We start from the raw sequence: 14,728 nt of genomic DNA, 5'->3' as shown, positions 1-14,728 counted from the left end.
AGGGGTGTGGTGGCGCAGTGGGTTGGACCACAGTCCTGCTTTCCGGTGGGTCTGGGGTTCGAGTCCCACTTGGGGTGCCTTGCGACGGACTGGCGTCCCGTCCTGGGTGTGTCCCCTCCCCCTCCGGCCTTACGCCCTGTGTTACTGGGTAGGCTCCGGTTCCCTGCGACAACGTATGGGACAAGCAGTTCTGAAGATGTGTGTGTGTGTGTGTGTGTGTGTGTGTGTGTGTGTTATAAAATACAAAATCCACTAGCCAGTAAATCAGACTCTGATTCAGAGTGTTTTAAATGGCTGTTTTTCATACAACAACATGAATGTTCATATGGTGGAATGTCTGCATCCAAATCTTTTGTTCTGCTGATGTAAAGACCTTTCTGTGTTTTTCTCCAAGATGTATGTCGCTTGGGAAACAAGCATCTGCTAAATGAATAAGGAAATGAGACATTATAGTCTTTTTTCTTTCTGTTAACACTGCATATACTCCCACTAAGCAGTCCCAAGTGGGTTTGGGAAAACATAGTTCACGGAGGGTGGTGATTCAAAGGCTGTACTCTATGTTCCTTCAGCCCCATTGTTTTCCTAGCCCAACTCATTTGGATCCATTGGAAATCAATCATTTAACTAGTATTTTCCTCCAAAGTAAGTTACAGTTATTTATCCATTTGTTTAGCTAGGTAATTTTACTGGAGCAGTTTAGGGTAAGTACTTTGCTCAGGGGTACTACAGTTGGTGTGTATGGGGTATCAGGGAGGGGTAGCACCTCAGGTGGAAGAACATGTCGCACCCTCTTCAGGGCGGTTCGTCTACCTTTGGTCCCCACCTGATGCTCGGCTCTCACCTGTTGCTCCCCGTAAGCTGTTTGCATGCGACAGTGGCCACACCCCGGGAAACGGCTTCGACAGGCCGGCTAAACCAGGTGAGGGTAGCCGATGGGCCTCAAACCCTCGGTGAGTTAGGGGATCTTCACCCAAGCATGTGAAGATGGATTTCAGCGGACTGAGCGGATGAGACCCACGAAAGGTCCAACGGTCAAGAAGGCGGTCTCAGTATGCTATGGGAGTAAACCCAGACAAAAAATCCAGAGTGGAGCCCCGAAGGCGGATGGATGTCCTTGACACCCTACCGGCAGCTCCTGCAGTCAGACTGGCATCAAATGTATTGCATTGCTCTCCTTTGGAACATGCCAACTTGGCCGAGGGAGGGCGGCGGGGGGGTTCTGATCACTGGGCATCTCAGGACCCCCGAAATCATTGCCCAGGTTTGCGCCTTGGAGAGGTCACTCCAACGAAACAACACAGGAGATAATAGATACCGGTTATAAGTTCTTACTCGATTGGCGTAGAGAATGAACACCAGGGATTGTCTCCGACGGTGGGAGAGATCATCACGTCTCACTGGACAGCTACCGCCCGTCTCAAGCTGGGCAGCCTCCGGCCAATAAGGTGCTGTCCCGCCACAGTTCACCTGCCTCTCTGGGTGCGTGGGGCTTAAGGCTTTCAACCCGACAAGTGGACTGAAATTAAAGCACCAGGCAAAAAGATAACCAAGAAAAACAGGGAGGTCTTTAGGCTTGCCTGTTGGAATGTACGGTCTATGCTAACTGGCCTGACTGATAATCTACAAAATGTGAGTGACGCACGGAAGACTGCCGTAATCAACAATGAACTGAAGAGGGTTCGTGTTGACGTTGCCGCACTACAAGAGACAAGGCTAGCTGCGTCAGGATCCCTTATGGAGGCTGACTACACATTTCTCTGGCAAGGAAAATCAGACGGTGAACCAAGAGAACACGGGGTGGGTTTCGCTATCAGAAACGGTCTCTTGCATCTGGTGGAACTATGTCCGGATGGATCAGAACGAATACTTTGCATCAAGCTACAAAGCTGTGCTGGCTGTGCTCACCTAGTTAGCACCTATGCACCAACCCTCAGTGCTTCGCCCGAAACAAAAGACCGGTTTTACGACGATCTCCATGCCGTCCTGGAACGCATATCTGCAAATAAGCAAGTATACCTTCTGGGTGATTTTAATGCAAGAGTAGGAGCTAATCGGGATTCTTGGCCCTCATGCTTAGGCTATTTCGGTGTGGGAAAAATGAATGAAAACGGACAGCACCTTCTGGAACTATGCACATATCACAACCTGTGCATTACTAACACCTTCTTCAACACAAAACCACAGCACAGGGTTTCCTGGAGACATCCACGCTCGAAGCACTGGCACCAACTGGACTTGGTGATCACTAGGCGTGCAAACTTGAACAATGTCTTCTTTACACGCAGCTTCCAGAGCGCTGACTGCGATATGCATCACTCGCTTGTGTGTTCAAAAGTTAAGCTGATGCCCAAGCAGTTACATCATTCGAAACCCTATGGGAAGCCCCGCATCGATGGAAACAAGGCACTGCATGTAGAGATGGCAAAGATATTCCGTGACTGCCTTGAGAAAACGCTATCCACCAGATGCGTTACAGAAAGCGTCACCTCGAAGTGGGATCACCTAAGGGACACAATTCATGACACGGCCTTGGCAGTTTTCGGGAGGAAATCTAGGAAAGTGAACGATTGGTTTGAGGAGTACTTTGACGTGATGATTCCAGCCGTTGAGAAGAAATGTTCCGCCTTTCTGGAACACAAACGATCACCCTGCGAGAACACTAAGCAAGCGCTGAGAGCAGCCAGAGCAGAAGTTCAGCGAACAGCCAGGCAGTGTGCGAACGACTACTGACTCAACTTGTGTAACAAGAGTCAGATCCATGCCAGCTTCAGTCATCTCCGGGAGATGTATGATGGCATCAAGCAAGCTATCGGTCCCAGGCAGAATAAGACAGCTCCTCTGAAGTCCAAGTCAGGTGATATTATAACCGACAAAACCAAACAGATGAAGCGCTGGCTGGAATATTTCTCCGAACTGTATGACCTCGAGATCACAGTGTCAGACACCGCTCTTGAAGCCATTGAACAGTTGCCACTCATGAGTGAGCTGGATGACCTGCCCACGGTGGAGGAACTCAAGAACGCCATCAACCACCCAGTTGCTGGTAAAGCTCCAGGACAGAACGGCATACCGCCAGAAGTCATCGAGTGTGCGAGAGATACTCTTCTGCAACCTCTCCATGAGTTACTGTGTCAGTGCTGGGAAGAAGGTGTGGTACCACAGGATATGCGAAATGCCACGATTGTAACTCTCTACAAGAACAAGGGAGACCGAAGTGACTGTAACAACTACCGTGGTATCTCACTCCTCAGTGTTACTCGGAAACTCTTTGCTCAAGTTGTCCTCAGAAGGCTTCAAAAAATTGCCGAGCGGATCTACCCGGAATCACAATGCGGCTTCCATGACGGACGATCAACCGTTGATATGATCTTCTCCTTGAGGCAGCTGCAGGAAAAGAGTAGAGAGCAAAGGAAACCCTTGTACGTCGTTTTCATCGATCTGACCAAGGCGTATGATACCATCAGCAGAAGTGGGCTTTTCCGGGTTCTCGGCAAAATCGGCTGTCCGCCTAAGCTGCTTAAGCTGATTCAATCCTTCCATGCTGATATGCAGGGCACAGTCCGTTTCAATGGATCAACGTCTGACGCTTTTAGCATCAAAAGTGGTGTCAAGCAGGGATGCGTGCTCGCTCCAACTCTTTTTGGGATCTTCTTCGCAGTGCTGCTGAAGCAAGCCTTCGGAAATTCCACAGAGGGGGTTTACCTACACACCTGAAGTGACGGGAACCTGTTTAACCTCGCAAGGCTTAAGGCCCGGTTGAAGGTATGAAAGGTTTTCATCCGTGATATGCTGTTTGCTGATGACGCTGCTCTGGTGTCACACACACAGGAAGAGCTTCAGCGGCAAATGGATTGCTTCTCTCGCACAGTTGAGGCCTTCAGTCTCAAAATAAGCTTGGAGAAAACCAATGTTATGGGACAAAGTACCCCTCAACCTCCATCAATCTCCATCGACAACTACACTCTTGAGGTCGCTCACGCATTCAATTACCTTGGGTCGACCATCACAGATACCATGTCACTGGAGCCTGAGCTCAATAAAAGAATAGGAAAAGCCGCCATGACTCTGTCCAGTCTCAGCAGGAGAGTGTGGATGAATGTCATGCTCTCCAGGCGTACTAAGATCAAAGTTTACTGCGCTTGCGTTCTTGGAGTTCTGCTCTACGGAAGTGAAACATGGACTTTGTATGCCCACCAGGAGAAAAGATTGAACACATTCCACCTGCGTTGTCTCAGACGCATCCTCCAGATCTCGTGGAAGGACAAAGTTACTAATGGTGATGTCCTTAATCAGGCTGGATTGCCAAGCATGCAGACCATCCTCAGGCAACACAGGCTACGGTGGCTAGGGCACGTCTGTCGGATGGATGATGGAAGGATCCCGAAAGACATCCTGTATGGGGAACTTGCCTTTGGTGTACGTCCAACCGGACGGCCCCATTTGCGCTTCAAGGATGTGTGCAAAAAGGATTTGAGAGAGCTTGACATTAATGTGAACGGCTGGGAGGAGCTGGCAACTGATCGTTGCAGCTGGAGGCGGGAACTTCATCAAGGTCTGGGACGTGGCGAACAAAAGCTGCGACTACAGGCTGAGGAGAGGCGAAGACGCAGGAAGGTCAGGCTTCAAGTGGAACATATGAACAGCACCCAGCACATCTGTTGCAACTGCGGCAAGGACTGTCATTCTTGTTTGGGCCTTCACAGTCATGGCCGGCGATGCAAACCACCGTGAAGTGGACAAAACCAAGGCGCAATTCCATGATCTTTCTAGACTGTTGGATGCCAATGATGAACTACAGTTGGAGGTAGAATTAGAACCTGGAACCTTTCGGTCTAAAAGCAACAAGCCCTAACCATTACACCACCAGCTGAACCTTGTTTAGATCATGTTTGCTAAAATTACTGACCTGACACTTTTTTTCTAAAGCATGGATAAACTAACCTCATTGAAAATAATGCAAAAGTACAGTTTATAATTGTCTGAGGTATTTTACTGACACGTTGTTATGTACACAAAGTAAAACGGTCATGGGAGAGTCTTGTGTTTGAACATTTAACAGGTAGACGTGAAGGCCTCCTTCCAGACTATTTCAAAATATAAAAACATGAAAGCGATACAAACTTCATCCTTGTTTGCTTTGTAAAATCTTCATCATACTGTGTATTTATACTGCAATATGTACACCTGACAATGCTTTTGATATGTGTACTTTTTTTGTGTGCGGGGATAGGGTGGTGCAGCGGGTTTGGCCACGTCCTCCTCTCTGGCGGGTCTGGGGTTTGCGTCCTGCTTGGGTTGCCTTGGGATGGACTGATGTCCCATCCTAGGTGTGTCCCCTCCCCCTCCAGCCTTGCGCCCTGTGTTGTCGGGTTAGGCTCCTGTTTGCTGCAGCCCCGCTTGGGACAAATGGTGTGGGTGTATGTATATACTCTTTTTTGTATTGTGTTCTTCCTTAAAAAGATGTAAAGAAATGTCTCTAAACCCAGTTACACTGATTTATTCATTTATACAGCAAGATAAGGACCTTAGTCAAGGGTACTGTTGGAGGAGGTGTTTGAACCCATGACCTCAGTGTGCAAAGGTCCAACCAGTACAATACCCATTTCACATGGCTGAGAGGGGCATGGGGCCTCTTTTCATTCATTTATTTATTTTACAGTTTTTTTAAAAACTTTACTCAAAAAATGACCAATTCCAAAAATTACGATCATGAATAGAACAAGGAAACAGATCTAGATATTACAATCATCAACAAATACTAGAGGGATTATAACAAAGAGAAAAGAGAAGTAAATACATAAAAAGAAAAATAAATACATTAATATATGGGAAAAAAACATCTTATTCATTAGAAATGGTGTAAGATGTCAATTGAAGTACATTTGTCACTGCTTTGGAGTTTTTAGAAATTAGAATAGTCTTCTTGTAATGTTTAATTTCTTTTATTAACAGAAGAAAAAAAATGCTTTGAATGACTAAATTTACACTTATGTATGTAACACCTGGTTAATAAAAAAATAAGGTTAATTATATGGTCCTCATTGTCTCTCTCTCATATTTGTGAAATGCTTGCAATACATTGTTAAAGGCATGAGGGATCATTAACTGGACTGGACCCATCAATGAAAAGGTTACAGCAAGTAGGCTACTAGATGCTTGACCTTTGCTTGTTTGAATATTGTTTACTCCAGGTTTGTTAAAACCATGGACACTGACCAAACACCCTTGGCCACAAGAGACTCTTCGGCAGTGAAATTTCCCATGTCACCATGCCGCCTAGTGAAACGTCACATCCGGCCGCTTCCGGTGCGTTCTGTCAGAGGCCTCGTCTGGGCAAGATGGCGGCGCCTGAGGAGCAGGAATTATCTCAAACGCAGACCGAGAAACTCCTGCAGTTTCAGGTAATCGATGTTTGTAGCTCGTCAGACATATTGGTTTGTGTCGCGCGCTGAGAGAATATGTCAAAAGGGAAAATTTCTGTCGAACGGGGGAACACGCTCGAAGGCAGCGCTCGCGCCGTGGCGTGGGAGCTAGCACGACAGTGGTGCAGCTAGCCGTTGTGCTAACGGCCGTGTGCGGCGTCTTCCTAAGCAGGAGGTGGAGGGTAACCTTCGCGTACCGTGCTCGGCCGACCGGAGCAGGCAGCGCAGCGGCAGTCGCCCTGACAGTGTCGCGTTGGTCCGGGCGACGGGTAGTGAGAGAGAGAGTGTGTGTGTGTGTGTGTGTGAGAGAGAGAGCGAGAGATAGATCGCTGCTTGGGTCTCTGTGCGAACGAATAGCTCTTATACTTTCTTAGATGAATTTCTCCTTCACGATTCATCCTAGGCTAGTGGTTTTTTAGGTGTGTTATTTCCACTGTGGTGGTGGAAACCGCTGTTTTGTTTGGGAATATAATTGAATTGATCCATAACTTCAGTCCTGCTATGCATCAGATCAGGCCCCCGGCGTTCGCACGAGCTTCTTCCAAACTAGTTGCTGTGTTTCTGTGCTTGTTCCCCAACAGGACTTGACAGGCCTAGAGTCAATGGACCAGTGTCGGCGGACATTAGAACAACACAACTGGAATATTGAGGTGAGAAGGCACAGAACAGAGGTGCAAACACACACTGTGTCCACTGGAGCTTTCACACTTGCCACAATCATCTGTTTGTTTGTACAGCACAGTGAGTCAGTAAAAGCTTTATAGTATGAGTGCTCTCCGTGTTCAGAGCTTGTCCTGGAAACACGAGCATGTAACAGGACACCAGTGAATGTCAGGACTTTTATCATCTTTCCTGAACTTACAGCGTGTGGCTGCTTGCGGCTCCTGTTGTTGTCTTTAGTCACTCACTCAGGATTTGAAACAGCTCATCCAGTTACTAAACCTGTAACAATAGAGATTTCTTTGATGGGAAGCTTCTCTAAAAGTTCCACATACAGCTGTAACAAATAACAATAGCAAATAGGGCTTGTTTCATCACAATGAAAATTCCAAATGTTTATCTTGTTATTGATGACAACATTCAAACACCAGGCACAAGCTCTAAACACTGGAAGGGAGGTGAACTAATCTGTTCTCGCACTCCCACTGTGTTGGGTGCTCTTAACTGCAAAGTAACGATTAGATGTAGAAATGCAAATGTTTGTTGTGCCACAGAAAAAAGAAAATCGACAAGTGAAGAAAGTGGAAATGAAACAAAAAAAAATGTTTGTTTTTGAGAAATTGTAACTTGAACATTCATTACAGAAGGGCTCAGTGTGACAGTTTAATTTGAATCTTAGCTAGTCCCCCCCCCCGTCTTTTCTCTTTAAGCAGAAGGGGGTTAAACATGTTGCTGCTAAACCCACTTAGATGTTCTTATGAATCCTCCATCATCCCTGTGGCGCTTTCTGTTTTGACACGCTGGATAATTTGTGTTGCAGGCAGCTGTACAGGACAGACTAAATGAACAAGAAGGTGTCCCTAGTGTGTTCAACCCTCCCTCCTCCAGACCTTTACAGGTCAATACAGCAGACCATAGAGTATACAGCTATATAGTGTCAAGGCCACAGCCTAGGGTAAGTGAAGTAAATTCCATCCTTTGTCTCACTTTGCCGTTTTCGATAATGTTTAGTCACACAGTCTCTGTCTGTCTGACTACTGGATAACAAACGGGCTCCATTTCCATTATTTGTTTCAACAGCTCTTCATTTGCTTTACGAAGTACTGCTCTTAGTAAATACTTAGCAGCACATTTAAATTTTTCGTTTAGCTGACAACATACTAATATAAATATCTCTTTCTTGGTGGTAAGAAATACTTTTTCTCACAAACTTTGTGATCTTTCAAACCTAAACATCTGAAAAATATAATGTTCAAAAGACACTGTCAGTTGTATGATTGCATCTCTTTGCTGTAAGTTTGTCTAATTCCTTCAGTTATACAGGGATAATATAGGTTTCCACTATGGTATTTTAACTGTACTTTTGTCTCCTTTCAGGGCTTGCTAGGATGGAGTTACTATTTAATAATGCTCCCTTTCAGAATTACGTATTACACACTACTGGATATATTCAGGTAATTTACTCTGATAATGGTTTTTGACTTGTTCTGTAGACTGATAATGTTTTTTGCCAGCACTGTCTGAAACTAGTTTATAAATACTGTTGTCACATTTATTGTTTGATGTATTTTATCAAAGTGTCACAACTTTGCCATATTTGTGCTAATAAGGACAGCTTCCCTTAAATGCACTATTCATGGAAATTTTAGGTGGAGCAGAAGCACCAGGAAACATCTGTTTTCTTATTCGTAAGATACTTCTGTAAATTTACCAAAGTTGACAGGTTGAGATACGAGAGCTAGCCGTCACAATTCAATCATGCCCATAGTTGGGAGTTGACATGCGTCGCCTTATGATATGCTGTATTTTTTAATGTATCATTAGTATGACTTTTAAGGCTGTCACATCTTTTGATACATTTTTGGGTGCTTATTAATGCCATGATAGTATTTGATGATCGAAGGACTGCACATTGATGTTATAAAACATACATTATAAAACATTTGAGTAGTGTTGTTAGTCTGCAGTGTTTCCTCATAGTGTCGTATAACTTCAGCTCATCTGAGCAGCATTTCACTTTTGACAGGCTTATACCCTTAAAATGGAAAACCGATTACACTGGTTGCTTGACCTATGAATGTAATTGGGACTGTAACCAGGTTTCTTAATAGTTACAATCAGTAAAAGCTACGTAATGTAGATTCTGTAGAAACCTCAGATAAAGATGACTTAATTTTGTTATTTTTGTAATTAACAGCAAAAAATATATGAATTAAAGTAAGTATGTGTAGTGTTTGTCTGCTTCAGGCCATGTACAGTACCAGTCAGTCAAGTTTGGACACATTTGATAGAATGTGTTTTTCATGATTTTCACATTTTGATTGGAAGTTTTATGCTTTAATTCTTATTTTTTTCGAAGACAAATATTAATGGTGCGGTTGTTATGTATCAGTTTCTGTCCAAAAGAAAAATTTCAAATGAAAACATTTATCTTCAAAACTAGTTTAAATATAGAACTTCAGTACAATTTGGAGTTGGAAAATGTCAACAAACTTGAACTCGTTTGAGTTGGTTTTGGATGAATTGGCCTGCAGAGTAAGGAAAAGCCGTCAGAGTGCTCAGTGTAGATGTGAACTCCTTCCAGACTGTTGAAGCACTCCGGATTGCTCCTCATAAAGCTGGTTGAGAGAATGTCAAGAGTGTACACAGCTGTCAAGATAAAGGGTGGCTACTTCTGTCTATAACAGATTTTTTTTGCCACTGAATAATTCCATGTGTGTTATTTTGCAGTTGTAGTGTCTTCAGTACTGTCCCCAAATGTAGGAAATTGTAAAAATAGAGACCCTTCTATGTGTAGGTGCATCCAAACTTTTGACTGGTAGTGTATGTGTAACTTGACTGTGCGACACAAGGAGTTAGTGTAACAGCGCAATCGAAAGAAGACTATGCTTTCAGTGAACGATGAAGTGCTTACAACATATTTGTCTTCATGCTACTGTGGATGGTCTAATTATTCATCAAGTTGCTCTATGAACAGGCAGCGTTAAAAATTGCCTTCACGTGCGAAAGACTCAAACTATTTGCAACAGGCATTCTTAACTGATGTCTGCTGGAAGGGTACAGCTTTACTGTTACAGCATACATACATACATACTCAGAATCAGTGGCAAAAAAAAGGTATGAACTGATACAAATGCATTGAATGAGTTTAGATCATAACTATTCACTCATTATTCAATGTTTAAAGCAAAGATGACATTCCAAGTGTACAATATGAACACATTTTACAACTTCTAACTCATAAAGTGATCCTCAACCTGACAGATCTGTGGAGCTGTTTGTGGATGTGTGTAAGAGCCCAGAACTGGGTGTGAACAGCTTGTTACCTCACAATACACCCTTTGTTTAGATGGAACAATTGGATTCACTGAAATGCAGTGGCCTGCAGTATACCTCACATAGAGACACATTTATGAGCAGTTTTTTTTTTTTTTTTTTTTTTTAAAGAACTGCAGCCAGTTTCAGCAAAAAGCCCTTGGTTCTTGGTGCTGGTGTGGATGGTGATTGATATTCCTGTCAAACTGTAAAATGAATCCAGTTGTGGCTGGCAGATCATCATGTTCCTGTGAAACTTTGTAAACGTGCCTTTCACAAAAGTCAGATGTCCCAGACTAATTTAGAATTTTGAAATGGTCCAAAATTATATGTAAACATCTAAACAAGTTTTTAAGTTTGGAATTTAATATGATGTTTAAGACTTCTACACTTTGCTTCAGGTAAAAGAATCCGTGCAAATATTGACTCATTGTTTATGAATTCTGCTAAACATCCTCCCCTCAAAGGTTTGCACTAAGATTCATAAGGCCAGATCCTCGTGGTCGTGTCACAGATCCAGTCGGCGATGTGATGTCTTTCATTCACACCTTTGAGGAAAGATATGGCCGATCGCATCCAGTGTTTTACCAGGGAACATATAGCCAGGTTGGTGTTTTCCTCTTCTTCCTCGTGTGTCACAGGTACATTTGGCTGGTAGAATGAGGTGGGACATATCACTGTAGGCCACTCCCTGCTCCCTTTTTTCTTGCCACTCGAATGTGTGTGTGGGGGGGGGGGGTCATGCCATACAGTATCACCACAGTGCTCACTGTAGATCCTTCCAGGGAGTATGATGTGTGTAGCCTCTGTAACTAGGAAAGGCCACTTCTGTATTCTGACTGACACCATATACTGTACTGTTACTCAGTGGGGCACTCTGTGCACACTGGACATCCATACAGTGAGCGGTGCCATCACTCCGCCACTTTGTCAGTGTTTTTCTCCCTCTGGCTTCTAGGCACTGAATGATGCAAAGCGTGAGCTGCGTTTTCTGTTAGTATATCTTCATGGAGACGATCACCAGGACACAGACGAGTTCTGCCGGTAGGGCCCAATGATGGTATCGGGGCACCTCGCTCTCTTCTCTCCAGTACTGAGTGTTTTGGGCCCGGGCCTCACCACGTCTCCTTGCTTTTCCATTCAGCAATACGTTGTGCTCAGAAGAGGTTGTGAACTTCATCAACGGTAGAATGCTCCTGTGGGCTTGTTCTTCCAACAAACCAGAAGGATACAGAGGTATCCTCTGCCCTGCTCTTCCCTACTAAACCTCAGAAGTGTTAATGCATGATGTCTACAATTTTTTTTTTTTTTTTTTTTAAAGATGCTTGTACAGGAATGGTTTTATTCCAGCTGTGTATATATTTGTGTATGACTTGTGAAACGCTGTGTTTCAGTGTCGCAGGCATTGCGAGAGAACACATACCCGTTCCTTGCCATGATCATGCTGAAGGACAGGAAAATGACTGTGGTTGGGAGGTTAGAGGGAGTCATCCAGCCAGAGGACCTCATCAACCAACTCACATTCATCATGGAGGCTAACCAGACATATCTGATGTCTGAAAGGTTGGAAAGGTAAAATATCTCTGAAATACCTTGCTCACGTTTTTATGTATGGAAAATTATATGTAATAGTTAATTTCAGTTGAAGGACCCAGTTTTGAATCCTGCCTCCTGCTGTAGTACCCTTGAGAGAAGTACTTTTTTGAATTAGCACAGTAAAATCACCCCGCTGTATAAATAGGTAAATAATAGTGGAAGTGGCTTTGGAGAGAAGTGTCAGCTGAATAACTGTGTAAATGTAGTTTTTGTGCAGGGCAGGATTTTCAGCTGGAGCAACAGCTTTATGCTACTGCACTGTATTCAGTAAAAATGCAGGCAATACAAAGCAAGTGGCTTTTACTATCAGGAAACATGACTGGAAATGCTCTAGATGGTTGTGTGTCCTTTCCCATGACGCTGCAGTGTTGATCACAAAACAGTGCTCGGCGCCTGTGGCTGCACATGAAGATCAAATTAAACGTGAAGGATTTCATTTGCTGCTTTGCTGACATTTTCACTTGCGTTTTGATTTTTTTGCTGTACTTTGTTCAGTTTACGGAACAAGGAGAACTTGGGTAACTTCCTCAGCTGTCATGTTTCTAAACGTATTTCCTTTGACAGGCGTGATTTACTTTGTGTGTGAATATGAACAGAACAGATTTCCCATGTTGTGGCATTAGTGGTGTGTAACACTGTGTGTGCGTGTGTGTTTGGGGCAGGGAGGAGAGGAACCAAACGCAGGTGCTGCGGCAGCAGCAGGACGAAGCTTACATGGCTTCCTTACGGGCTGACCAGGAGAAGGACAGGAAGAAGCGGGAGGAGCAGGAGCAGCGGCGCCACCAGGAGGAGATGGCTCGCCAGAGCATCCTAGCTGAAGAGAGACGGCGAAGGGTGAGCTGCTCAGGGGGCTCTTCCACTGTGTGCATTGGGTTGTCCACAAGGACAGGTGTGTTTCATCTCTCGTGTGTCCAGTGGAGGAGTGCATTAGAAAGACAAAAACGAGTGTGTGTCCAGGTGTGAAATGTAGTTAAAATGAAGCAGTATGGTTGTCGTATGAAAGGAAGCAGACTTGGGAGAAAGGCTCCAGGGCAAAGAAACTGCCTTAATTGAGTTTATCGCATCAGTACGTTTCCACCTGTGCAACTACAGGTGATCCCCGACTTAGAATGGGGTTACGTTCCACGAAACCCATAGGAAGTTGAAAATATGTCAGATGCAGATCGTGAGAGAGTATTGCACCACATATCGCTTGCCCGGGGAAAAAAAATCAAAATTAGAAGTAAGGTTTCTACTGAATGTCTATCGCCAGCTCACGATCGTCAAAAAAATCGTAAGTCGGGGGCCACCTGTACATGTCTACATGGGCTCGGTTACAAGGGTGAACGTGAAGTAAAAACCCACTGTAGGAACGCTGGTGTTTACCGGCTGCTTTCGGGAATCAGCGTGTGCGAGAGTGAGAGTTACAGATGCTGTTATGTGTCGTAGACGCTGCAGGAGGAGAAGGAGCGCAAGTCGGAGTGTCTTCCCCAGGAGCCAGCAGTGGACGACCCGGACAGTGTAAAAATAGTGTTCAAACTTCCAAATGACTCGCGTGTAGAGAGGCGCTTCCTCTTCACTCAGTCCCTGACGGTAAGGAAAAAGGTCCCGTCAGTGAAGAGCCTGTGGGTGCTCTGCCCCTGCTCACTCTCTTTCCTGTCATCTTTGGACAGGTGATACACGACTTCCTGTTCTCGCTGAAGGAGACCCCCGAGAAGTTTCAGATTGTCACAAACTTCCCACGCCGCGTCCTGCCGTGCCTGCCAACGGAGGAGCAGCCGAACCCACCAACGCTGCAGGAGGCGGGACTCAGCCGCTCCGAGGTCCTCTTTGTCCAGGACCTCACGGACGATTAACGTGCAGACAGAGAATTACCCTTCTCCTGTGTTTCGTTGAGTTTTGCACAAGGGATCAGTGACGTTAACCGTACCGTAGTGTGACAAGCCCCTCTCCCCCGCCCCAACCCCGCAGACAGGACAAGCAGCGTGGCACTGGCCACACGCAGCCCCCACACTGAAGAATTGAGGACGTGGACCGTATCTTCCTGTCGCTAACACCACCACCACTTCACTGTACATGTTTGTTATGAAGACCAAAGGAGGGTTTAATGCTCATTGGACACAGAACTGCCTGCACTTGTTCATTAATGTTTTTTAAAATAAGGCCACGGCTTCCGCATGTGGTTTTTGCCTATATAGCATAGTACGAGTTTGCCTATAGCGTGCCTGTGGTAATTCATAGATGCCTCATTTGCCCTTCTAATTGCAGAATGGGCTGGTTATGTTAACTTTGTTTCCCAGCCATAAATTAAAACTTTTTATTTAAATTAACATCTTTTAACTCTGGAGCTTTGTTTACAGATGTTTCCAGAGACAACTAGTCAGTTTTAATGCGTAATATTTGGAAACCAGCGCCAATGAGTCAGCAAACATTAAGGTAAAAGTGAGATGAGGCAGAGCATGATTGTTGATGGTCCTGCAGCCGAACAGAAACCTTCAGTGTTCCACGTGTAACGTGAACAGGATTAATTGGTCACGTCTTTAGCGCTGTGTCCCAGGCGCGCCCCTCCTCATGTTTCAGAGAAAATGTTACACAGTATCCAGTAAAAACTCTGCTCTGGCGTAAGCTTATTTATTTCCGAATCACTGCGGGGCTCAAGAGGGTGTACACAACCAATGTTCTATTTAACACAACAGAAATACAGTGCTAGAAACTGGTGTTGTCTCACTTCCTCCCTACAGACTGTGGCAGTCAGC

The 14,728-nt window shown here is 44.9% G+C and overlaps 1 protein-coding gene across 1 annotated transcript; it reads left to right on the top strand.

Moving 5' to 3' along the window:
- Window positions 1–6,300: 6,300 nt before the first annotated feature.
- Window positions 6,301–14,689, top strand: faf2 (Fas associated factor family member 2). Its single transcript, XM_018741136.2, has 11 exons — window positions 6,301–6,401; window positions 7,004–7,072; window positions 7,903–8,037; window positions 8,460–8,536; window positions 10,865–11,003; window positions 11,356–11,441; window positions 11,542–11,633; window positions 11,792–11,969; window positions 12,656–12,827; window positions 13,422–13,565; window positions 13,646–14,689. The coding sequence occupies exons 1-11, from the start codon at window positions 6,339–6,341 to the stop codon at window positions 13,826–13,828; spliced, it is 1,338 nt and encodes a 445-aa protein (XP_018596652.1). The 5' UTR covers window positions 6,301–6,338; the 3' UTR covers window positions 13,829–14,689.
- Window positions 14,690–14,728: the final 39 nt, after the last annotated feature.

This window comes from Scleropages formosus, chromosome 13, assembly GCF_900964775.1.
Source record: "Scleropages formosus chromosome 13, fSclFor1.1, whole genome shotgun sequence".
NCBI lineage: Eukaryota > Metazoa > Chordata > Actinopteri > Osteoglossiformes > Osteoglossidae > Scleropages > Scleropages formosus.
This window is presented reverse-complemented; position numbering and strand designations above follow the sequence as displayed.